The sequence below is a fragment of the Pleurodeles waltl genome, chromosome 6, assembly GCF_031143425.1.
Source record: "Pleurodeles waltl isolate 20211129_DDA chromosome 6, aPleWal1.hap1.20221129, whole genome shotgun sequence".
In the NCBI taxonomy this organism is placed as follows: domain Eukaryota; kingdom Metazoa; phylum Chordata; class Amphibia; order Caudata; family Salamandridae; genus Pleurodeles; species Pleurodeles waltl.
Window position 1 is genome coordinate 578,759,041 of NC_090445.1, and position 25,856 is coordinate 578,784,896.

Consider the following 25,856-nt stretch of genomic DNA (forward strand, 5'->3'; position numbering starts at 1 on the left):
TAGGATTCTCTCTTGTGCCAACTGGTGTAGATTTGAGATAAATCACTTGCATGCTTGTGGCACCAATATTGGCTCCTCTTTTCTTCAGCATCAAGTCTGGTGATTAGTTTTAGAGTAAGAGGCTAGCTGCAATAGATGTTGCAAATAATAATATATTGCAATGTTCTGATGTCGAAGGGCATCTGAAGTTGTCCCCATGTATAATTTTGACATGTCTAACAGTGGGGTGTCAAGCTGCCATATGTGGGTTTCAATCAGCATATCAATATGTTTCCCTTGTAGGCGTGGGATTGTGATAGGCAACTTTCCCATCATGTAACTGAAACGTGGGGATTCCACTATCTTCACCAATTGTATACAACTCCAAAGTGACAGGTGTAGTGTACTCAGTTTCGTGATGTTGCTGTGTCCCATTAACCATTGCAGCAATGTTGGATAAAACCATGGTTTGACAATTATGACTGACGTCTATGCCCAGGTACAGTATCAGACAGGTCTTTTATTGAAACAGAAAGTTACCTATTGAGGCAAACATTGTCTAGTTGGGCATGGCTTCACTCTTGTCTTCATATATTTTTATATCCAGAGAAGGACGAAAAGTTGGTAATGATATTATTAGGTCCGGCTATGGATGTTCCTTGGGAGGCTAATGTAAGCAGCATATCATTAGCATATAATCCCATTTTAAGATTGCCAGAAGCTGTGTGTATGCCTTGGATGTGATCAACTGCATGGATGGTGATCACCAAAGGCTCTAATGCTAGCAAAAAAAGCAATGGGTGCACACCTGCTGGGTTCCTTGTCTAACGGGGAAGCCTTGTGAGAGGATATCATTGTTGGGTATTATTTTTGTGGGGTAAGTGTATAGCCATTTTATAATTTTGAGAATATGTCGGCCTATATCCATTCTTTACATAGCTTGGAATAGGTTGCTCCACTCCACCCAATAGAAGGCTTTTTCAGCATTGAAGTAGAGGCTTCTCTTTTGCCTCGGTTTTAAAAGTCTAAAACAGATGAAGAAAGGTGCAGGGGTGGCTCCAGGAGGAGTTCCCAAAGACCAACCCCTGTGTTATTTAGTGTAGAAGATAGGGAAAATAGAACTGTGAGTTTGTATTTTTTCTGGTGGAGGTTTCTAAGATTGACATTTGTGGGGCATGTTCTGTATGTTTTGTGCAGTGTCACCATTTCTTGCTCCAGTGTTTACTGCCTGTGGGCTTCCATTCAGGGAGCTCTGGCTTGTTTTTTTATCATTAGGCCGGCCTCTAATATACAATTTGACAGCTTCCCATACGGTTTGTTTTGAAGCAAATGAGTGTTCACTTGACTTAAGGCAGTCAATGAGTTCAGATTTTAGTTTTCTTTTTTTCCCAGTAATCGATAATCTTGATAATGGAGAGTATTCATGCCCCATCTCTTGGCAGTACTAGACATAGTTATAGGTCTGTACTCAGGTAGATCGGTACGTGGTCCATCCCGCTGTCTAAGATTTTCAGTAAGAGAGTGACATGGACCAGAAAGTAGTCAGTTTGCATTTTGGTGCTATGTTGGCATGACAGAAACGTATAATCTGTTCCAGTTGGGTGGTGTAGTCAGTAGAGGTCTACCAGTGAATGGTCTGGTAGGAGATCCTTCAGGAGCTCTCTATCATTGTTACTTTGAGGGTCCGTCTCGTTGCGCGATCTAGGAGCAGTTCTATAATCAGATTCCATTTCCCTCCTACCATTATTGTCAGAGATTAGCGTTCAGTGAGGATTCTGTTCAGTTGAGTAAAAAATGTTGTTTATGCCGTTTTGGGGTGTAGCTATCTAGCAAAGGCATAGCAAAGATGTGGATCTTTCAGTGTTTTATGTATTCTGACCAGAAGGTTTTTACGTATAAAGATGGCAACTCTGTTTTTCCTATAAGACGTTGCAATAGCATCAGCCAAGTCTGTTTTAGGAGTCGTTCCAGAAGCTGCTCAGACCTTAACCACCTACTCTCTCTTAAGTTTATCTGATTTCTTCCACGAAAGATGTGTTTCTTGTATTAATGCCATCTCAGGTATTTTGGATTTTAGCAATTTCTATTGTCGAACAAAGCTGGTCATGCTGTTCACATTCATAGTCCACAGTGTTTGGTGCCTGGTGGCTTCCATAGTCATAGCTGAAAAAACTGTGAGATACACTATATTGTCAGATAAATTGAAATGTTCTAGCAAGCTCTATGTTCAAATCTTTTTTTTTTACAAACAAATGTTCTTTAGTGGGATATTGCCTTCCACCCTGTAATGTTACTACCAAAGTAAGTGTGAGCATCAGTGCTTAAGGCAGCATATATTTGTAGAGTATCCAGTGGTGATAATTTCTTTGATGTACTGCTGATATTATGATTTGAGGTGCTATCTGGTTTTGCCTATGCCCCTGTGAGATGGATCCTCCTGATCTGCAGTTTTCTGGACATGTATTGATGTAGGTTCTCCACCTTGTTCACATTCACTTGTATGAGTTGTAAGGCAGGGAGGCACTGGTCTTGGTGGTGACATTACTTCCATAACAATTGGGGTAGTGAATCTAGATAGCTTTCAACTTTTTGCGGTTACTACTCTGTTCTAGTATTTGTGACTATCGATGATCCTGTGATGCAGAAGAAATGGGTGCTTACTTCTACTACTAGTTCTCATCATAGTGGTCTTTGTGAAGTCATAAACTAACCTCTGGCCTCCATGTTGATTTCTCTGCCAGGGGAAGTGCTGGCAATATCACACTCTTTAGTTCAGCTCTACATATCCATCAAAAAGAACAGACTGTGAGGCAACTATCAACACTGTTCATTCCAGAATTGGAAACTTTGAGGTTTCTTAAAGGTACAGGCAACGTTTATTTCTACTATGATAACGTAAAGCATATCAAGCTGACCTTGGGCCTCATACACAACTTCTAGCAGTAGTTTATTTAGGATTATGGTGCTGCAACGTAGTTTTGTAATGGTCATTTTAGTTGAGGGTAAAGTAAGGAAAATCATCGGCATTGATGGGATATTTAAAGGGTGCCTTTTTACATAAGAGATGTTACTTTTGTCCACACTGTGGAGATTATATAAGTTGCTACTCTACACACCCCAATAAGTTAAATAAATAGAAGATTTATTTATAGCTGAGGCTAGCGTGATCGTTCTCCAAGCCAGCGACAGAGCTAGCTGATTCACAGAAGAACGGACGCCCATTTAACATTCTGATTCCAGGTTACACACAATTGAAAGACAACATTTTCCTGTGACACGTAAGGTCCACACAGGAGAATATAACACAACTCCCTCCTTCCACAACTATACCAACAAATTATAACAGAAATAAAACATATTAATGCAAAAACAATACAGAAATACAAGCATGTTATTACAACACACCATAGTCTTAAATATTCACACTCCATGTACATAATCTTCTAAATAACGCAGTGGTTTACAATTTCTCTGAACCCAAAACTCACCCATCTCAGTTGACAGAGAGGAGTTGCACTCTCTCTCTACCAACACACTCACTCCCAGTCTCCTCACACAACACACCACTCTTACTTTTACCATCAACCCTTCATCATCCATCATCATAAAACTATTGAACCCACCATCCTCGTAACTCCCAACCTTGGCTTTATCACCCGCTCTGTGATACAACTCTACCCTTCTCTTGTTCCATTTGTTGCCATTCTCCAACTCCACATACCCTTCACTCACTTTCTTCAATATGAATGGACCCCAAAATTTAGAAAGACCTTCAGACACCCTTCTATGCCTAATCTTCAACAAATCACCCTCTTTGACATCATTACTCTTCCTCTCCTTACCATCCTCAATCCTCACCTCTCTTCCCTTATTTTCATTATTCACACCCAAATCACTGGACATCCATGCAGGAAACAGCTTAGGAAATAGGTTTCCTTCCCCTCATCTTCTCAAAGGGAAAAACTCCAGTAGCCCTGTTGATCGTGGTGTGATGAGCCCACACCATCTCATTCACCATTCTAACAACATCCCCGTCACACTGTATGGCCATCACTACCATCCCTTTAGCCACTCAGTTTATTCTCTCTACCATTCCATTGGCCTGGGGATTTTACAATGCAGTGCGATGATGTTTAATTGCACAGTGCTCTAAAAACTTCCTCATTTCATGTGAAGGGAGTTGCATCCCATTGTCTGTTATTAAAACATGCGGGAATCCTTCCTCTTGGAACACACTGTCCAACATGTCAATGGTATTCCTAGTAGTGATTTTTGATAGAAATGTCACCATAACCCACCTGGAGTGCACATCCACCATGACAACTGCATTCCTGAGACTGTTTTTTAACCCTTGTAAAGGACCAGTGAAATCCAAACATACAGTACTCCACGGGGAACCAGGATCTGCTAAGTGGCCCTGAACACTTAACGTTCCAGTCTTCAACCTTTTCTCACTTTCCTTACGCACCGATCAGTCTTCTACCCATTCTGCAATCATATCATCCATTCATGGCCACCAATATCTTTCTCTGACCTTTTTTTATTATCATAGTTTGCCCTAAATGACCCTGATGAGCTAAACCAATTATCTTCTTCTTAAGACCCTGAGAGGGAACAAATTTCTCATTCCTCAAAATTATACCCCCATCCACAATAGTCAGTTCATCCACTACTTTGATAAAAGGTCTCAAGGAAGGAGAAATAGTGCTTTCTCGCCTTTTCCCTTCCTTTATCATGCGGACTACACCTTCAAGAACTACATCCTCTCTCATAAGCAAGTCCCAATCATGCGCTGTAAAGGTTCCTGCACCACACTCCTCGACTTCACCTAACCATGCAACCGCACCTTCTTGTTCCTTACTCATAATGTCCTACTTACCCATGTCTTGCCAATCCACCAATAGCCTCAAGAAACAGTTCGCCTGGACATTCTTCCAACCTGAAATGTGTTCTACTCTAAATCGATACTCTTGAAGTCTTGAAGCCAACCTTGCTAATCTAGCCGAACCTTTGCCCGTCCCTCCAGGACTCAACACCTTGACTAAAGGCTTGTGGTCAGTTCTAATGAGAAAATCAATACCCCACACGTATGTCCTAAAAAGCTCTACAGCCCATGCTGCAGCTAACGCTTCACGCTCTATTATAGAGTAGTTCCTCTCACTTTCTGTCAAAGAACGCGAGGCAAACGCTACAGTGCCCTCTCCTTTCCCTCATACTTGTGACAACACCGCCTCTACTCCGCTAGCATTAGCATCTACAGTTTTTTAAAATACCTACTTTGCAAACATCTTCCTTTACAGCATCAAACACACCCTGTTGAGCACTATCCCACCTGAATGTGTGACCCTTTTGCAGCAACACTCTCAGTCCTTCCGTTTTTGATGCAAAATTGTGCAAAAACTTACTATTGTACCCTATCAGACCCATAAACGAATGTAACTGATCTTTATTTCAAGGAGCGTGTGCATCTCTCATGGCTTTCAATAAATCCACTCTAGGTCTGATTCCATCCCCCGAAATCGTATATCCCAGATAATCAATCTATTGCACCAAAAACTTGCATTTATCTCCCCTCAGAGTCGGTGTCCCTCTCCCCCCCCCCAGAGTATGTCCAAGACAGCAGCTAACGTCATGTTATGTTCTCTGATTGTCTGACCAAAAATCAAAATATTGTCTTGAAAAAATGTTCCGTACCCCATTAAAAATTTGCACCCTAACTCTTTGAAACACACTCGCTGCCAAAGACAGTCCAAAAGGCATCCTTGTGAACTGAAATGTGCCCTCCATGGTTATAAATGCAGTAAGAGCAGAAGATTCATCATGTAATTTTATATGATGGTATGCGCTTTTCAAATCAAGCTTGGAGAAATATTTGCCCCCCTTGAGTAGTGTCAGCAACTTGTTAATGTTAGGAAGGGGAAATGAGTCTGTCACAATATGCTGGTAATGTCTTTAGGCATCACAATTTTTTGCGGACACATTTTTTCCCACAAATTCTTTGAAACAATAGTGTAAAGTGATCCAGAGTCGACTGTAAGTTCCACCTCTTTCTTTGCAATCACAAAAGATGCTTTTGGTCTCGTGCCTTTGCCCTTATCATCACCATCATGTTGTATTATCAGCACACGATCTTCGCCGTAGTCCTCCTCTACACTGTCATCTGTGAATGCCACCCGTGAATCGTGTCTCTCTTTGCACATACGGGCGTAATGACCCTTGTGACCACACTTCACACAATCCTTATTTATCGCAAAACCCCAGTTTGCCTCACTGGAATGTGCATAGCTTCCACACCTGGAGCATTGTTTAGACTTAGAAGATTTTTGAGTCTTTTTTGACTGTTTAGATGATGGAACAGGAGAATCATTTTTCTTGCTAATGATTTCCACTTCACCATCGCCCCCCATATTCTCTTTTTTCCCCATTTCTTTCATACATTGTTCAGATTCTTCAACAATTTTAGCAATCGATATAGCATCTTTGAGTGATGGATTTTTTGCAGCCAATAACCGTTCTTGCGTTTTTTTGCTTTTACACTGTACTGTTAACTGATCCCTAATTAATTCTTCAGACATGGGCCCAAATTTGCACTTTACCGATAACTCCCGTAGACCGGAAATGAAATCATCTAATGACTCTTCTATTTTTTGTGTTCTTGTGTAAAACCTATATCGTGACAATACAATATTTTCCTCTTTGGCAAACCCTCTCTCCATACACAATTTTGCTTCCTCATATTCATCTTCTATAAGTTTATTATTTTCTCCTCGAACAACTGGTAAATACATAAATATTTGGTGTGCCTGTTTGCCAATAGTACTTGACAACAAAGCTTTCTTTCTTTTGGATGAAAAGGATTTTCCATCTAAAGCCACCAGATAATTTTCAAAAATATCTATCCATCCCTCCCATTGTATAGTTAATTGCCCTTGCTAGTCTAACAATGCAGGTGCAATGTTAATTGCAGATGCCATGTTGATCGTTACACTTCCACACCAAATAAAATATGTAATGTGTTCCACACCAACTCCAAGGAAACGCAGCAACCAGAGTTTCATTGTTAATTTAGTTCAGATTCTGTTTCCTCCTTTAACAGTAGTTCCATTTCTATTTCCATTGAGAACACAATTAGAATTTTAGTCATTTTTCAGTCTTTTTTTTTTTCAGTGTGTGCGTTCCACCAATCACGACATGCAAACACACGGCGTCTTCAGACTGAACGATTGGCCACGCCCACCCGAGGTCTGACGCGCAGCAGCAGCTATGCAGGCTCACAGATCCAGATTGCAAGCATAAGCTCAAGGACTCACAGTAACCATGACGGTGAGCGCGCCGAGTACTGGACTGTTGACGCGCGAGGATGCATGCGATAGGGTAGTTATAAATAACACCTGTTACGATGTGCGCGATACACCCAAAAAATATTAAACAGGGTAAACACTGCACACAAAGTACTCGCCGCAATGTCCAACCATCAAAATCTCCTCAAGACACTTCCTCTCCAAGCCGATATGAAGACAGGTGCCTACAACTGAACACACTGAGTCTTGAGTTTTCTTCACTTCAACGCTTGCAGCAACTTCAGCGCGGCTGACGCTCATCGCCAAAATGAAGTAGCTACTCTGCGCACACCAATAAGTTAAATAAATAGAAAATTTATTTATAGCTGAGACTAGCGTGATCCTTCTCTAAGCCAGCGGCAGAGCCAACTGATTCACAGAAAAATGCATGCCCATTAACATTCTGATTCTAGGTTACATACAATTGAAAGACAACATTCTCCTGTGACACGTAAGGCCCACACAGGAGATTATAACAATAATCTATATATTAAGTGTTCTGGGGTCCCCGCACACAGCATGAATTACTCCAACGTTTATAACTTCAGTGAAGACCACTATGATGCAGAACCAGGACTACAAGTATGCAACTGTTTTATCTGTCTTTTGTCACTTCAAGCCATATGTCACATGCCATTGGATTTTTTCCCCACCGGATCCAAATAACATCTGCATCTTGTGCTTATGAAATATTCATCTGATGCATATCAGCTCTCTGTATGCCAGCATCAGAAAAGTCTTTCCACAGAAGTACCTGACTTGCATGCAGAGTAAGGTACATTTGTGTTGCAGTGGGGGAGTACAGACAGGTCCTTTTCTGAGCGACATCCTCTGTTGTCCCAGACTGATGAGACAGGTCCCTCTCAAGACTTTTGTGCAATATGATTTCAGCCCAGCTTCCACATTGTGCTAATGGCTATTAAGAAGGCGGTGAGTGCCACCCAGTAAATGCATGGGTGGTTCCTCGCTATGGCGGAGAAGCATGTGTCCCCCTACCTCTCCGCCTGCCTCCCCGCCCCCTAGCCAGCAGCTACAAATATTTTACAGGAAAACGATAATAATCTACATTTATTGTTGCTTTCTTGTAAAAGAGGCGGGGTGGGGCCATTGGGCTGTGATGAGCATGAAGGGTAGAGCACAGCACTATCCCTCAGTGCGCATGTATTTTTGGCCGGCTGACTCGATCCGGCCAAACAAACATGCGCTCTGGGCTCTCTCCAACCCAACAATGCAGGCACTACAATGCTGTGTTGGAGACAGCAAGCAGAGACATTCACTCTGCCTCAGAACACCCTGGCTGGGCACTCCGTCCAATCCTAAAGCTGATTTCAGGCTGGACGCAGGGCAGGCTGGGAGCCTGTTCCTGCAGTTGAGAACGGAAGAGCAGATCAGCGCAGCATGGCACGGCAATAAAGGTAAGGGTTTTTTACAAATAATTATTATATATTTATTTTTTTCGCCTGCTACGTGCCGCGCCGCCCTGCCCCTTTTCCCTCCCACGAGCCGCCACTGAATGAATGACAGATGAGCCTTGATGCTGGAAGAAGAACAGAAGGCAGGTATTGCCTAGAGACCTCAGTTACTAAAAACCATAGACACCATGAAGTGATGGTCACTGTTGAGCTTGCTCCCCAGAGAGCACTCGAGCAGTAACCACTACACTTGCGCAGGACCAGCTGCAGTACAGGGTCATCATAGATGTTACCATCAGGGCTACACATTTCAGTCTTGAGTCTTATCATGTGGCAGCTGCCGCGGTTCAAGACCTTCCAGATCTGAGGGCGGAAGATTAGGAGGAAATAAACAACCTCCTTTATGATGGTCCATAACGGCAAGGGTGTTTCTCTGCGGTCATTCTTCCTTCATTCCCAACGTACTTATTGTCCCATGATGCAAGTCGAAGGAAACTTGTAAGTTCCAATGTAGTGTTTGTTTAGTTAAATAAGTAGTGAGTATAAACGGGAGACATCGACAGAAACTCCTGTTCCCAAGCCCACTCCAACAGAATCTCCCCACAACCGTTACTCTGACATTATGCTTGCAATTATTCCCAAAAAGGAATCTTCAAGAGTATAACCAGAACTCGGCACACTTCCCCCGTTTTCAACCCAACAATATATAAGATAAATGTAACTGAATTCTATGATTTAACATCACATTACATTTAAACGTGAATGAGGAGACTCTTAAACTAAAACAACATAAATAATGAAATTAACTAATATCATTTTCAAAACAAGATTAAATAAATAACAATGTAGGGGGAAACATTAATACATTTCATAGTCCTGAAAATATAGTTGGCAAACCCATAAATTAAATAATCAACGTATAAAAACTAATATATTTCATAGTTCTAGAATTTAGTTGACAAAAACCTGTGTGGTCTATTTTGTGACGTTCAAACTCCTGCTCCCAGCCCACTCCAACGGAATCTCCCCACTACTGTTACTCTGACGTTATGCTCACAAACATTCCTAAAAAGGAATCCTCGAAAGCTTAACCAGAATACAACATCCCAGTTGAATACACAGAGCTTTCTTCGTACTTTCAACATTCCCATGTCTTATTTAATGAGATCTTACAAAACGTCTACATCAAAAAGGTTGTGCGATCTTAGCTTCACTAAACTAGTGACTGCATTTGTCAGACCAATTGTTTGTGATCTTTCGGGTCAATTATGCCGGCCGTTAAGCTGCTGTTGTCAACATTACGCTCTAGTGGATTCCTCCACAAGTGACCCAAAATTGGGCTAGGAAATTTTGCAAAACATTTTGCAAAAGCCTTGACCTAAGCTTCCCAGTACCTAGCGTTTCCAATCTCCCTTTCTCAGTGGTGGGGAATGTAACCACAGACTGATAACAGGAAAGAGCCAGGATGTAAAAGTATGAAACATTTATTTTTTATTGTAAATATTACTCTTATTTCATAGGCTGTTCACCTTTTTCAGTGGCTACCAACTAAGTCTCGCTCTGGCATTTGTAAGAAAGCACGTTAATTAACTCCTTTCTCAAATTAAAGGAATGTGACGAGGAAAACATACACACACAGATGGGTCTGTCTAAGAAGTTCCTGGTGTGCCAATCCCTAGATGGCAGGGGCACACACAGTTAATGGGAAAGAGCCTATGAACTGTGAGTTATGATTCAGCATTAAGGTAACTTTATTCTTCTCAACCCCATCTCAAATTCCTGTAAAATATCCAACTTTCCCCACTAATGTTAAAAACGCCCCGGGCTCTGTTCATGAATCTTTACAATAACGTTAAAAGTTTTGGGCCTTCTTCAATGCATTTGCCTGACACACCTACCCTTGCATTGAAAGGCTGTGGTACTTATATATCTTCCGAACAGAGCAAACTTTCTAGTTAAACATTTTAAAGCAACCTATTCTCCAGATCTGTTGCTAGGTCCTGGGATCACTCTAAATACTTTTTTAATTGTGTGCGTTTTTGTCTTCCATATACTGTAGCACATAGATCAGAAAGTATTTTGTACATAGGATTTCTTTTATTGGAGGGGGGATAAAGTCTCAAGCCCTTTTTTTTTCCTTTTTGCTGCCGTCCATTTCTTGGGTTGACCGAGTTTGAAGGCTTTCTCTGAAATCCTCTCACATTCGCACATCTTGGTGATGCTATTAATGCTAAACCATAAAAGAGCTTCTCAAGAGGGTCTCAATGTCTCTGTGACTAATTGTTAAGGCGTGTAAGGAAATGCCTCCTTGGCATGGTTACCCCCTAACGTTTTGCCTTTGCTGATGCTAAGTTTTGATTGAAAGTGTGCTGGGACCCTGCTAACCAGGCCCCAGCACCAATGTTCTTTCCCTAAACTGTACCTTTGCTTCCACAATTGGCACAGCCCTGGCACTCAGATAAGTCCCTTGTAACTGGTACCCCTGGTACCAAGGGCCATGATGTCAGGGAAGGTCTCTAAGGGCTGCAGCATGTCTTATGGCACCTTGGGGACCCCTCACTCAGCACATGCACACTGCCTCACAGCTTGTGTGTGCTGGTGGGGAGAAAAAGACTAAGTCGACATGGCACTCCCCTCAGAGTGCCATGCCAACCTCACACTGCCTGTGGCATAGGTAAGTCACCCCCTAGCAGGCCTTACAGCCCTATGACAGGGTGCACTACACCACAGGTGAGAGCATATGTGCATGAGCACGATGCCCTTACAGTGTCTAAGCAAAACCTTAGACATTGTAAGTACAGGGTAGCCATAAGAGTATATGGTCTAGGAGTTTGTCAAACACAAACTCCACAGTTCCATAATGGCTTCACTGAAATCTGGGAAGTTTGGTATCAAACCTCTCGGCACAATAAATGCACACTGATGCCAGTGTACAATTTATTGTAACATGCACCCAGAGGGCTTCTTAGATATGCCCCCTGAATACCAATCCGACTTCTAGTGTAGGCTGACCAGTTCCTGACAGCCTGCCACAAACCAGACAAGTTGCTGGCCACATGGGCAGAGTGCCTTTGTCACTCTGTGGCCAGGAACAAAGCCTGTACTGGATGGAGGTGCTTCACACCTCCCCCTGCAGGAACTGTAACACCTGGCGGTAAGCCTCAAAGGCTCACCCCTTTTGTTACAGCGCCCCAGGGCATCCCAGCTAGTGGAGATGCCCGCCCCTCCGGCCACTGCCCCCACTTTTGGTGGCAAGGCTGGAGGAGATAATTAGGAAAACAAGGAGGAGTCACCCACCAGTCAGGACAGCCCCTAAGGTGCTCTGAGCTGACGTGAGCCCTGCCTTTAGAAATCCTCCATCTTAGTTTTGGAGGATTTCCCCAATAGGATTAGGGATGTGCCCCCCAGGGAGGACTCACAAAGAGGGTGTAGCCACCCTCCAGGACAGTAGCCATTGGCTACTGCCCTCCCATACCTAAACACACCCCTAAATCTAGTATTTAGGGGCACCCCAAAACCCAGGAAATCAGATTCCTGCAACCTGAACTAAGAAGGACTGCTGACCTGTAAACCTGCAGAGACGACGGAAGACGACAACTGCTTTGGCCCCGGCCCTACCGGCCTGTCTCCTGACTCAAAAAACTGCAACAGCGACGCATCCAACAGGGACCAGCGACCTCTGAAGCCTCAGAGGACTGCCCTGAACCTAAGGACCAAGAAACTCCCTTGAGCAGCGGCTCCGCTCAAGAAACAGCAACAATCTTGCAACTTTTCTGCAACTTTTAAAGACTTCACGTTTCCTGCCAGAAGCGTTAGACTTCCCACACTGCACCCGACGCCCCTGGCTCGAGATCCAGAGAACCAACACCAAAGGGAGGACTCCCCGGCGACTGCGACCCCGTGAGTAGCCCGAGACAACCCCCCTGGACTCCCGCAGCAACGCCTGCAGAGAGGATCCAGAGGCTCCCCCTGACCGCGACTGCCGGTAACAAGGGACCCGACGCCTGGAACCAGCACTGCACCCGCAGCCCCCAGGACCTGAAGGAACCGAACCTCAGTGCAGGAGTGACCCCCAGGCGACCTTCTGCCTAGCCCAGGGGGTGGCTGGCCCGAGAAGTTCCCCTGTGCCTGCCTGCCCCACTAGAGTGACCCCTGGGTCTCTCCATTATTTCCTATCTAAAACCCGACACCTGCTTTGCACACAGCACCCGGCCGTCCCTGTGCCGCTGAGGGTGTGTTTTGTTTGCCTACTTGTCCCCCCCCAGTGCTCAACAAAACCCCCCAGGTTGACCCCTGAGGACGCGGGTACTTACCTGCTGGCAGACTGGAACCAGAGCACCCCTGTTCTCCCTAGGAGCCTGTGTGTTTTGGGCACCTCTTTGACCTCTGCACCTGACCAGCCCAGAGCTGCTGGTGTGGTAGCTTTGGGATAGCCCTGAACCCTCAACAATAGGCTGCCTATGCCCAGGAACTGAGACTTGTAAGTGTCTTACTTACCTCACAATCTAACCTTTACTTACCTCCCCCAGGAACTGTTGATTTTTGCACTGTGTTCACTTTTAAAATAGTTTATTGCCATTTTAAGAAAGACTGTATATGATATTGCTTTTATTCAAAGTTCCTAACTTACCTGTGTGGAGTACCTTTCATTTTATGTATTTACTTCAAATCTTGAACCTGTGGTTCTTAAAATAAACTAAGAAAATATATTTTTCTATATAAAAACCTATTGGCCTGGAGTAAGTCGTTGAGTGTGTGTTCCTCATTTATTGCCTGTGTGTGTACAACAGATGCTTAACACTACCCTCTGATAAGCCTACTGCTCGACCACACTACCACAAAATAGAGCATTAGAATTATCTAATTTTGCCACTGTCTCACCTCTAAGGGGAACCCTTGGACTCTGTGCACACTATTTCTTACTTTGAAATAGTATATACAGAGCCAACTTCCTACAAGGCGTACTTAGTGAAAGGTGTTTTTCCTTCTGCATTTCAGGCAGGCATTATCTCATTGTTGCTGATAAACGTTACCCTCGACTGTGCATTTCTTAATGTCGTTTGGACTCTTTATAGCCTTTCCTTCCCTGATATGATCTTAGAAATGCAGCTGCATGTCAATTGTATTTGCACAATGAACACTGTAACCTGTTCAAATCTCATCAGTCTGACTTTTGTCTTCAAGCCATTCTCCAGGTAATAGACGACCTCTTGAAGCATCTGAAGGTGATTTAACCATTTTGATGGATACAATTACCTGTGGATTCCTCACCTTTTAAATTCTCCCAATGTGCCAGCATTCGACTGAATTTTTTTTCTTCCCAGCTCTCTACGTTGACAAGGACGTCACAATTGCCCGACTCCCACGCGACTCCGTCTGATGTCATTGTGGCAATAAGAGGTCCTCAATGGCGTACTGACGTCAGTTCCCTTTTTTCCGTGCCATCGTAGCATAATGTTTTTTTCCTAGCTCTTGGGAGTTACTGTTACCGAAGGTTACAATGTCTCCTCCCCGGAAATCCGGATTCAAGCCTTGTCGGTAGTGTGGGGGCGCATGTCGGTGACGGACCCGCACAATGACTGCCTATGGTGCTTGAGTTCTGAGCACGATGTGGAGAAGTGTGGTTCATGCCAGAGAATGAACCCGAAGGCGCTCAAGGAGCGGGAGGCCAAACTCTTTTTGGCCAAGGCGAAGAAGAAAGAGAAGCATTGGAGTCATCGCAGGTCTTCTTCCGGAAAATCTTCGAGGTCGAACAAGAAACGGCGTCGTTCGGATAGAGTTCGGTCCTGATCGAGGTCTCCATCAAGTCGGTGTCGTGCGACGTGGGAGGTTAGTCCAACGGCGACTCCATCACCTCGGAGTCCTCAAGCTTCTCCGGCCCCGTCAGTCTTTGAGGTGGTTGAGCCTCAGGAGAGTCCTCGCTTTCCACCTGGAGCGCAATCAGACATTCTGGATTCCGCGCCGGCACCACAGGAGGAACAAGGGTATTGAGCTTTCCCGGCTCCGAGTGCGGACCTGGAGGCATTTTTAAATGCCATGTTCAATATCTTCAATTCTATGGCCCCTGGTGGTGCACCGGCTGGTCCCACAGGTCCTTTGGCCTTTTCAATAGGCGCTCCGGCTCAAAATAGACCGGCACCGTTTATGCCCTTTTGCCCTGCGGAGGGTGTTCACGAAGGTGATGGCGGTGGTTGCTGCAAGTCTGAGGAGGAAGGGAATAGTGGTACTCCCTTACCTGGACGATTGGTTGATCAAAGCGAAGTCTTCAGAGCTAGTGTTGCATCACCTGCGGATGACAACCCAGTTGCTGTTCGATCTGGGCTTTTCAATAAACGTGCCCAAATCTCACGTGGAGCCCTCTCAGCGCCTCCTGTTCATAGGGGCACTACTGGACACAACGTTGGATCGGGCCTTTCCTCCGCCTCAGCGGATTCAGGACATTCAGGCATTGATTCCAATGTTTCGAAATGGAGCGGTTGTTCCAGTCCTCAAGGTCCTACGTCTGCTTGGTCTGTTTGCTTCTTGCATTCTGTTGGTCACTCATGCATGCTGGCATATGAGGGCTGTTCAGTGGTGTCTCCGCAGGCAATGGTTTCAGCACAAAGGGGATCTCGAGGAATCGATAACGATCTCCAGAGACACTGCAGCTGACCTGCAATGGTGGGCTGTGGATGGCAACCTTTCCCAAGGAAGGCCGTTTTCACTACCACCTCCGGTGGCCACGGTTATAACGGATGCCTCCACGCTGGGGTGGGGAGCTCATCTGGGGGACCTGGAGGTCAAAGATCGTTGGTTTCCAGTGGAACAGATGTTTCATATCAATCTGTTGGAATTGCGGGCGATACGTCTGGGTCTCAAGGCCTTCCTCCTGTCCCTTTGCGGTCAGACGGTCCAAGTCCTGATGGACAACACTACCACGATGTGGTATATAAACAAGCAGGGAGGAGAAGGGTCGTACTTTCTCTGCAGAGAGGCTCTGCGGCTCTTGTCCTGGGCTTAGGACCATCGGATTTGCTTAGTAGCATACCATCTGGCTGGAGTTCTGAACATGCATGTGGACAGTCTCAGTCGGCATTTCTCTGCCGATCACGAGTGGCAGCTCCATCCAGACCTAGTCCGTTACATCTTCCAGATGTGGGGGTTTCCTCAGATGGACCTGTTTGCCACTCGGGAGAACGCGCACTGTCCATCATTCTGCAGCCTCCAGTATCCAGTGCAAGGAGCGTTGGGGGACGCGTTTCAGATGTCCTGGAACGGCCAGATGTTTTACGCATTTCCCCCCATACCCTTGATTCCTAGGGTTCTGAGGAAGATTCGCCAAGACCGGGCCCAAGTCCTCTTAAAAGCTCCGGATTGGCAGAGAAGGGTGTGGTACACAGATCTTCTCCAGCTTTCACTGTGCCCTCTGCTCCGTCTCCCTCACAGGGCAGACCTCCTCTTGCAGTCGCAGGGGCAGGTTCTACACCCCCACATCCAGAGCCTGCACCTTCATGCTTGAAGATTGAATGGGGCAATCTTAGTTCCTTTTCTCTCCCACCAGAAGTGGTGGATGTTATTTTAGCAGCCAGGTGACACTCCACCAAGTCTGTCTATGCGAGCAGATGGGCAAAATTTGTTGATTGGTGTGGAGAGAAGAAATGGATCCCTTACGAGCCCATTTGTCGGATGTGTTATTGTTTGCATTGTCCTTGACGCAGAAGGGTTGTGCAGTATACACTGTCAAGGGCTATTTATCAACACTGTCGGCCTTTCTGTGCCTTCCTCACTAACCTTCCGTGTTTAAGTCCCCTATAGTTGTAAGTTTCTTAAAAGGACTTACTAATAGGTTTCCTCCTACTCCCTTTGTTATGCCTCAGTGGGATTTGAATTTGGTTCTCACTTTTCTGATGGGTTCAGCATTTGAACCTTTGCATTCTTGCCCGTTAAGGCTTTTGGTTTTGAAGACAGTGTTCCTCACAGCCATCACGTCTGCTAGGCGTGTGAGTGAGCTTCAGGCTCTTAGTGTTAAACCCCCTTTCACATCTTTTCATGCGGACAAGGTTGTGCTGAGAACCAGGGCGGCTTTCCTACCATCACACTCTCGTCCTTTTACCCTCCTCTCCATCCATCGAAAGAGGAGGAGAGACTACATTCGCTTGACCCAAAGAGGGCTCTAAGCTTTTATATTTAAAGGACCAGAGAATTTCGAGTGGACGATAATCTCTTCATTGGCTATGTGGGGAAGAGGAAAGGCAAGGCCGTCCATAGAAGGCTGTTCAGATGGGTCATTCTTTGTACATAAATATGTTATTCTTTGGCAAAGAAGGATCCTCCTGTTGGAATCAGGGCCCATTCCACCAGGGCTAAGTCTGCCACTTCAGCCTTGGCTAGGGGTGTTCCAGTGGCTGACATTTGTAAGGCCGCAACTTGGGCTTCCCTCCACACTTTCGCTAAGCATTATTGGTTGGACGCGGAGGTTAGGAGGGATGGCCATTTTGCACGTTCGGTGCTGCAGGATTTCTTGATGTGACCACTCAGGCACCCACCTCCGAGTGTGGTACTGCTTCGGGACTCTATTCATAAGGTGAGGAATCCACAGGTAGTTGTATCCATCAGAAGAACAAGTTACTTACCTTCGGTATCGCTTTTTCTGGTGGATACACTAGCTACCTGTGGATTCCTCACGGTCCCACCCGCGTCTCTGTTGCCTGTCTGGTCATACCAAGATTTCTTTGTGTGAATATGTGTGTGGGTGTATATATATATATATATATATATATATATTTTTTTTTTTTTGTTTTGTTTCCTAAATATCATGTATTATATTTGATTGATGTATTTATGTTGAGTATGTGATGTCGGTAATCAGCTGTTCGCCTCAAAGGCACGTAAAAAATTGTGAAAACTGACGTCAGTACGCCAACGAGGACCTCTTATTGCCACAATGATATCAGATGGAGTCGCGTGGGAGTCGAGCAGTTGTGACGTCCTCATCGATGTAGAGAGCTGGGAAGAAAAATTTCCGTCGAATGCTGGCGCATTGGGAGAATTCATAAGGTGAGGAATCCACACGTAGCTAGTGTATCCACCAGAAAAAGCGTTACCGAAGGTAAGTAACTTGTTTGTTTGATCAAGGTGCTGGATGTTTGTGGCTTCCAAAATCTTGAAGCAGGAGACACCCCTGTCCATTATGTCACTTTGAATGGGGTTAACGGCCCTGAAGTGTGGACTTAGTGTGCCAATCCACATCCCACATAGGAAACCTACTTTCTCTACCAAGGGAATTAATTTACAACCTGTTCCAGGATAGGTAGGGGTCTTAAAGATTTTATGAATGCTCACAATTTTGTACATCTGTGTACATGTTAGGCACTCCATCCCTGGAAATCTTACACCAGGCCTGAGTGAGTTGATTTACTGACTCGAACATGCAAAACCAACTTCTCTCTCAGTGGGGGTCTCCATTGATAATCATAAGCTTTGACTAGTCCCACCCACGTGCGGGGAACTCAAAGCACTTCAAAATATGTGTTCCTAAGTGTAGATGTTCACCTTTCTTCAGTAAGGCCTGGAGAAACACTTAAGACATGTAATTTGCAGCCTATTGTAAAACCAAGATGTCTATCATCAACTTCTGACTGAATATTCCAGGGCATAGTTCCCATTGTCTCCTATTCTGCTGCCAGGCTCTCCTCGGCCTCCGGTTTCACCTCCTCCAACAGCACTGGTGCCTCTTCCACCACCTTTGCCAATGCCTCTTCTACCACTTCAACCTGCGGAAGCTCCTCCTTCAACGTCTCTACCTTCACCTTGACTATCAAGATCCAGATCGCATCATCATTACAGACTTCGCCGTAGGTCTAGGTGCTCTGTGTCTTGTCCATCTTCACGACATACGTATTGCCATCATGACATCCAGGTCCAGGACTAAAACATGGCCCAGATGTCATTCTCCCTACCATTGTAGTGAATCCGATCTTGTTTTAATGGGAACAGGAGTTAGCTTAGCCTTTGCTATGCAGACTTGTGCCCCCATCACCCAGTGGCTTTTACCCTACTTAGTTTGCTCTGTTTTAGCACATTTATTTAATTATATCTTTTAAGATGGTTGCCTTGTTTCTAGTTAGGCCAATGTTTTAGTTTCACATTATCAGTGCCACCACGCTAGGACGTCATATCAAGCAAGAAAGATAAACAAACTGTAGGTATACACATTAGGTACCTTCACTCTTCACGCCTTTGAGGGAGTTGTTTACATAAATTGCCGTCCCAAGCATGTCTTGTTATCTATTGTTTGGGAACAGACCTACGTCAGGGGTCCGAGCAGATCTGTCTAAATGCTCCTCAATTAGACAGATAGTCAGAGGGATTCCGATTAGATGCCATTGATGCTGTTGATGCTGCATGTTGCCTTGATGCTGATCCAGTCTTCGTGCCCCTACGAAGTCTGAGCAAGAGACCTAATTCCAAGGTAACGAGGGTTGGTGGGCCCTTCTCATGTACATGGCATTGGCAGATTAGGTTTAACACACCTAGCTCTCTCTTAGGTTGGAGATTAGGTACATGACCGTAGGGTATTAGGACATATTTCACATCTCATGTCATTGCAAGGTGGTGGGGGTCTTTGTATTAATGACTCTTGTCTTTACCATTCTGTTTCTTGCATTATTCATTATCCTAATCATTGCAGCCCATGCAACTTATCGTAGATTGCAGTTTTGATAAATAAAACCTATTGAAACCTTACTGCATCTCATTCATTGCCTGTGTATTATTGAGACTCGTTGTTAATATGAGAAAGGGGTAATCTCCGTTTAACCACGACACTCCCCGAGATGTCATACGCTTGAGTCCATGCGTAAAGGCTGCACAAATCACCTTTTACTGTTTGGGTTTTTGGTGAGGTGCTGCTCGTGAGCAAGGAGGGTTGGGATGACAGTTGCGACTTGTTGTAGGATTGGCATAGTCACCTACAAACATAAGTACTGTCATCCTTAAAACCAGCAATCTTGCCTGGCGCAAGAGTCACACTACAACACCATTCTCCATTCTCCTTTGCAAGTGCTGACAGATACTCACCAACTGTGTCTGACTCGCTGCAAGTAAGAGTCTCCACGGTGTATTACATAAATACCTTTCAAGAGCTACTTGTGAGAGACGCAACAAAGTTGAGTATTACAATGTCTGCTCCCACTCCATCTGCTTCAGTGATCTTTGAGAAGCTTCACCACCGTCCAGCTTCCAGACCACTCCTACCACTGGTTCAAGGTCTCTTGGGCCAGCCATGGAACTGTTCCTCAAACCAGCCTCAAACAAATCAGCTCCATCGGAGCTACAAAATAAATATAGACCTCTAGAACAGGGTCCGCTGTTTCTTCGTTCAGATCATTCCCCTGATTCTGCAATGATTCTGGCGGCAAAGAAACAGCACTCAACTGCTCCTTTGTCCACATACCACTGGACAAGGAGAGTAAGAAAATGGACTCAGTGGGATACAAAGTATTTGGTACAGCTGCCACCACGGTGAAAGCTGCAAGCGCATCGGCCCTGCTAAGCAGGTATGATATAGCCTTGTGGGGCCCCTTGGAAAAGTTTGCAGATGACCTTCCTAGAGATCAACACGAGGACTTCTTCGAAGTGATGAACGAGGGCATGATGGTCTCTAACCAAGTCATTAAGTGCAGCTGCTGACTCGTCACTGCTAGCACTCCATGAGTACTGAAGGCACTCTTGACTTCTCCTTACAACTCTTAAAAAAGTGGCACAACAACATATCATTAACTTTCCATTCTTAGGAATCACCTTATTTGAAAGTCATATGGATGATGAGATGGCTTTGATGAAGTCTGAGATGGAAACCCTAAAAGTGGTTGGTCTTAAAAACCAAAAATAACAGGGGAAGCATCCCTACAAGCTCCATTATCACACGGAGAGGGTTCAAACCCCTCATTGGTATCAAGGTCACCAATTGCAACAACAACAAAGACCTTATTAGTACCAACAACGTTGACAACCCAGAGGGAGAACCATCCACCAGCCTGCTCAAGGGACAAAACCTGCAACAGGCTCTAAACAATGAATCTCTACTTCCCCCTCTTCCGTTACACACTCCTGTAGGTGGAAATATATCTAATTTGCTGACAGAGTGGCAATCCATCACAAAAGATGCCTGGGTTCTAAATATTGTACAGAATGGGTATTGTCTCAGATTTACGAGTCCTCCACCAAATATACCACCAAAACCATCCACTCAACATCTGCAGAAGCAGCGCTCAGAGTCCTTCTGCACAAGCAAGCAGTGGAAGTAGTCCCTTTCAAACAAAAAAAAAGAAAGGCCACAAGAACAAATACAGGGGTGTTTTAGATCTGCAGACATCGAACAACTGGATCTGGAGAAAGAAATTTTGAATGCTGGCTCTGCATCAGATTTATCCTGAAATACATCAGGGGGACGGGCTCTGTGCAATAGACCTCCAAGATGCATATTTTCACATTCCAATAGCCAGAAAACACTGAAAATTCTTGAGATTTTTCATAGGCCAGGATCACTACCAGTACAAAGTGCTTCTGTTCATTCTCAGATCAGCCCCCAGAACTTTCTCAAAGTGCTTGTCAGTGGTCGCTGCACATCTCCTAAAGCTCAGAATATTTGTTTATCCATACCTAGATGACTGGCTGATCAAAGCATCAAACAGCACAAGAAGCCCAACTTCACTATCCGTTGACGGGCAACCTTCTCCCTCAATTAGGTCTACATGTCAATCACAGCAAATCAGACTGTACTCTAGTCCAGTCTCTACATTACTTAGGTGTCACCATTGATACCGTCCAAACAAGAGTGTATCCTTTGGAGAAGAGACTGTTATCAATCCGTCTACAGTGTCAGTCTCTCAAGAAAACCTCTCATCCCATGGTGAGAACAGTGTCTTCTCTCCTAGGCTCGATGGCTTTGTGCATTTTTCTAACTCTGAATGCCCTCCTCCACATGAGGCCACTTCAGGAGTGTCTGAAGGATCAGTGAGACAAATATTCAGGCAAATAGAAGGGAAAGATATTTTTTTCTCCCAAGCCAAAACAGTCCCTGAACTGATGGAGCCCTCCAACAAACCTACTTCCAGGGATGCCATTTCATCAGAAGGGTCCATCTCACACAATAGTGACAGATGCCTCTCCAAGCTGGAAAGCACATATGGATCACCTACAAATTATGAGCGGCATGGTCTCCGAGGGAGATGACCTATCACATCAATCTCCTCAAGTTATGAGTGGTTCCCTTAGCGTTGAAGGCCTTTCTCCCAGCCTTCAACACGCAATTCCTGCTTGTTCAAACAGACAACATGATCACCATGTACTACCTCAACAAGCCCAGACAATTTGGAATCCACTGATCGCCAGGAACCTGCAGATCACTGCAATCCATCTCCAAGACATTCAAAATGTTCAAGCAGACTCTTCTAAGAAAGCCACGAATGGGTCCTTCATGATGACGTATATTCAGCATGTGGAGAACTCCCCATATAGACTTGTTTGCCACTGCATAAAACAACAAAAAAGGCCAAGTTTTGCCTCAAGGTACTTCCAACCCTGGTACTCTAGGGAATGCCCTATGGATCGACTGGTCTGGCAAATTTCTCTACACCTTTCCTCCGATACCACTCATTCCATCAGTACTGATAAACTCTCTTACTCGAGGGCCAGAATGACCTTAATAGCACCGAAGTGGCCTCGACAGTGGTGGCTCAGAGATCTTCTCATGTTGGAGCGGTCACACATGAGGTTGCCGTTCAGACCTGACCTTCTCACAAAGTTGGTTGGCCAGATGCTTCATCCCGATCCTTCCTCTTCGAGTTTGGCAGCATGGCAGTTTGCCAATACCGGCATTTTAATTTGCTACAAGACTGTATGGACACTGAAGGAATCCAAATATCCATCCACATGGCCGGCTTATTCTCTGAAATGGAAGTTTTGCATCTGGTGCTCTAACAAGAATGTTGATCCTACCAAGTGCCAAGAAGGAGTGAGATTTCCATACTTACAGTACCTGGCCAAGTCAGATCTACAATTCTCTTTCATCAAAGTCCATTTGGCGTCAATTACTGCCTACAGGAGTGATTCTTCAATACTTATTGTACCTGGCCAAGTCAGGTCTACAATTCTCTTCCATCAAAGTCCATTTGGCTGCAATTACTGCCTACAAAAAATGTCCTCCACAAAACCTCTTTTTTCAAAATTCCTGGTATAAAGGATTTTTAGAAGGTTTGAAAAAGGTTTTCTCTACTATACTGCATCCTTCTCCTGCTTGAGAGCTAAATCAATCCTTTCCAGACTCCTGCTGGCCCCTTTTGAGCCTATTCAAAAAGCTTCCTTACAATATCTCTTGTAGAAAGCTGCCTTCCTTGTAGCGATCACTTCAGCACGTAGGGTTAGTGAGATTCACACGTTATGTTCTCACAAACTGTATACGGTTTTCTATTCTAATCAGGTGGTTAGGAGGACTCACCTAAGGTTCCTACCAAAAATTATTTCAGATTTCCACATTGATCAGACCATTTCTTTACCTACCTTCTTTCAGCATCCATGTACACCAGCCAAAAGGTCTTTCCATTCTTTAGATGTTAGGCCAGTCTTAAAGTTTTATCTGAATAAAACAAAAGACATCCACAAGTCGGATCAATTATTTGTAAACTATGGTCTGGTTTATACAGGTTTAGCCACATCCAAGCAGTCCATATCTTGATGTATAGCCTCTTCCATTCTCTTGTGTTATCAGAAATCGAGCAAGGTTCTTTCTGGTAGACCTAAAGCCATTCCACTAGAGGGAAAGCAGCTGTTGCTATTTTTATGAGAAATCTTCCCATCGCCAAGATTTGTAAAGCGGCTACATGGAGAACTGTTCACACTTTTACCAAACATCATTGTTTGGATTCTGATGCTAAAGCAGATGCTCAAGTATGGCAGGCCTCCTGAGGAATTTGTTTGCTTAATATATGGGCTACTTGGGTTCTCTGTCTTTTACACCACTGTTTGGCGAGGATGGGCTTGCTATTCTATTAAAAGCTTATGACTATCAGAGGCAATCCCCTGAGAGAGAAGGAATAGTTTCTTACCTGTAACCCCAGTTCTCTCTCAGGGAAATCTCTATTGAAGTCATAAGCACCCTTCCTCCTTCCCGGTGAAAATGACCGAAGAACAATAGAACTTCTCAGCAAAATGATCTGAAGCAACTGCCATCTGCTGGCATGATGGGGTACTGGTTGTCTTTGGGTTCTTAAAAGCATAGATGCCATTTTCACACTTACATAAGACCGGCCTGTGGGACTGCATTGTCATCTATTTCTTCGTCTTCATGTTTTATTAAAGGGTTTGTGAAAAAGATTTTTCTTAACTTGGAAGTCAGTTCGTTCAAAGTAAATCATGAAACCCCAGGAGCCACTTGAAATAGGACACATGCTAACCAGATAGGACGTTTGAGTTAAAGACTTCAAAAAAGAGCTGCATTAGCTACAATGTCAAGCTGATCTCCAAGTGGAGCCAATAGAGTTTTGTAAGCTCTGGAGGTGATGTAATCAAACTTTTTTATGTTGGTTGTAAAATGAATCATCATGCGCTACAGCATTTTTAAAGTTGCTAAGGTGGCTTTAGATTGGGCTTGTTTGTATTATTAAAGTCGACTCAAACATAACTAGAGCTGTCATTCAGATTTTGTAATGATCTTTACATAGGTATCAGTCTCTGCCATCAGAGAGCCGATGGATTGGGTTTCTTAGTGATATTTGAGCTACAATAACAAGAAAGGGTTATCATTACAACTATTCTTAGTTGTAACTAGCAAGCATTCCAGTTTGTCTGGGTCGTGCATGAAAAAATTGTGCAACATCAAGGATTGGATTTTATCCAGGCTAGAGTTTAGGAGATGATGTTGTCAGTGGTGCAAGTCCCCAAATGTAGTTGTTGTTTGCATGCTGGTGAATAGTGAGCTCCCACTTCAGCTGAATATCCAGTGATTCTCTGTAAAGATTTAAAAGTATTGACACCAATATACAACCATCTCACTGTAGAACCCTTTGATACATTTAGGCTTGGCATTTCCTTCCCTGGATCACTGGTGCTTTTCATTATAATCTTTCAGGCTGAATCATTTTGAAAGCCACAAAAAGGTCCATGAAGGTGACCAGATGGAAGTCGTCAACATCCAGAATGCATAAGTTATCACTGTCTTTAAAGGATTAGTTTCAGTGCACAATTCCATGTGAAAACTTGATTGATGTCACAGTAGGTCACATGAGCAATTGTGAATTTGTTGGGTAATCATCCCTGATGCAGGGAGGTTCTGTTGATATGAGTCATCTGTCAGATGATTGTAGTAGGACTTGATAACAGTGGTGGCTGGGCTGCCTCATGAGTGGTTGGTGCCATTTTGGAAAAGATTGTTACTTTAACATCTGCTCTCCCTTTTCATCTGCCAGTTGGGAACCTGGGAGGAGGTAAAGTATAAAAAAGCAGAATAGGGTGGGTTGCTTTCAGTTAGGAGTACAGTTTCATTTCACTCAGTAAGCTGTCCTGCGTTTCTTTCCTTTCAAAGCTACAAACATGGCTTTCTTTACTTTGTGTCTTCTCACAGGCAGGTAAATATATGCAGGCTATAATACAGTACAGCAAGATTGTATCCTGGCTGGAAATGGAGTATGGCTTGTCTGAGGCAGAGCAAAAAACCTCAAAGTGTTTCTTGCTGGCAGCTTTCTTGAACCTGGCCATGTGCAATATCAAACTGAGGGAGTACATGAGAGCTGTGGAACTCTGTGAGAAGGTGAGCATACACCAAGTAGACATGTAAGTGACTTTCTGCACAACAAGGACATTTTATGGCTATGTAATGTGTAAAATGGTGACATAAACTGAGGGTCATTTGTATTAGGCATTATAAAGGAACCCTTGGGTTAATGTGAAGAAATGGGGTGCACGCTTATAGATATGCTGCCATCTGTCCCTATGTCTCTTGCAAGGTAATGTATAGGTGGGACTGAGAAGTGCTACACACACAAGAACATCCTCAGTAGTGCACATGCATCACCTCCTGTGTATCGTGGGTCATACTGGATATATGGAACTGTGAAATGCTTTGATAAAGTGATGATGCAACCAGCTG

At 44.3% G+C, this 25,856-nt stretch overlaps 1 protein-coding gene across 4 annotated transcripts in view; it reads left to right on the plus strand.

Moving 5' to 3' along the window:
* The window catches only part of FKBP5 (FKBP prolyl isomerase 5), an 805,772-nt gene that overhangs the window by 607,001 nt on the left and 172,915 nt on the right, over positions 1-25,856 (plus strand). For all 4 annotated transcript variants that reach the window (XR_011204865.1, XM_069238765.1, XM_069238763.1 and 1 more), the window contains one exon: positions 25,332-25,517. Coding sequence is in view for 3 of the 4 variants with exons in the window: in XM_069238765.1 (XP_069094866.1) it covers positions 25,332-25,517 (186 nt within the window). In the remaining variant the exon portion in view is untranslated. The remainder of the gene's footprint in view (positions 1-25,331; positions 25,518-25,856) is intronic.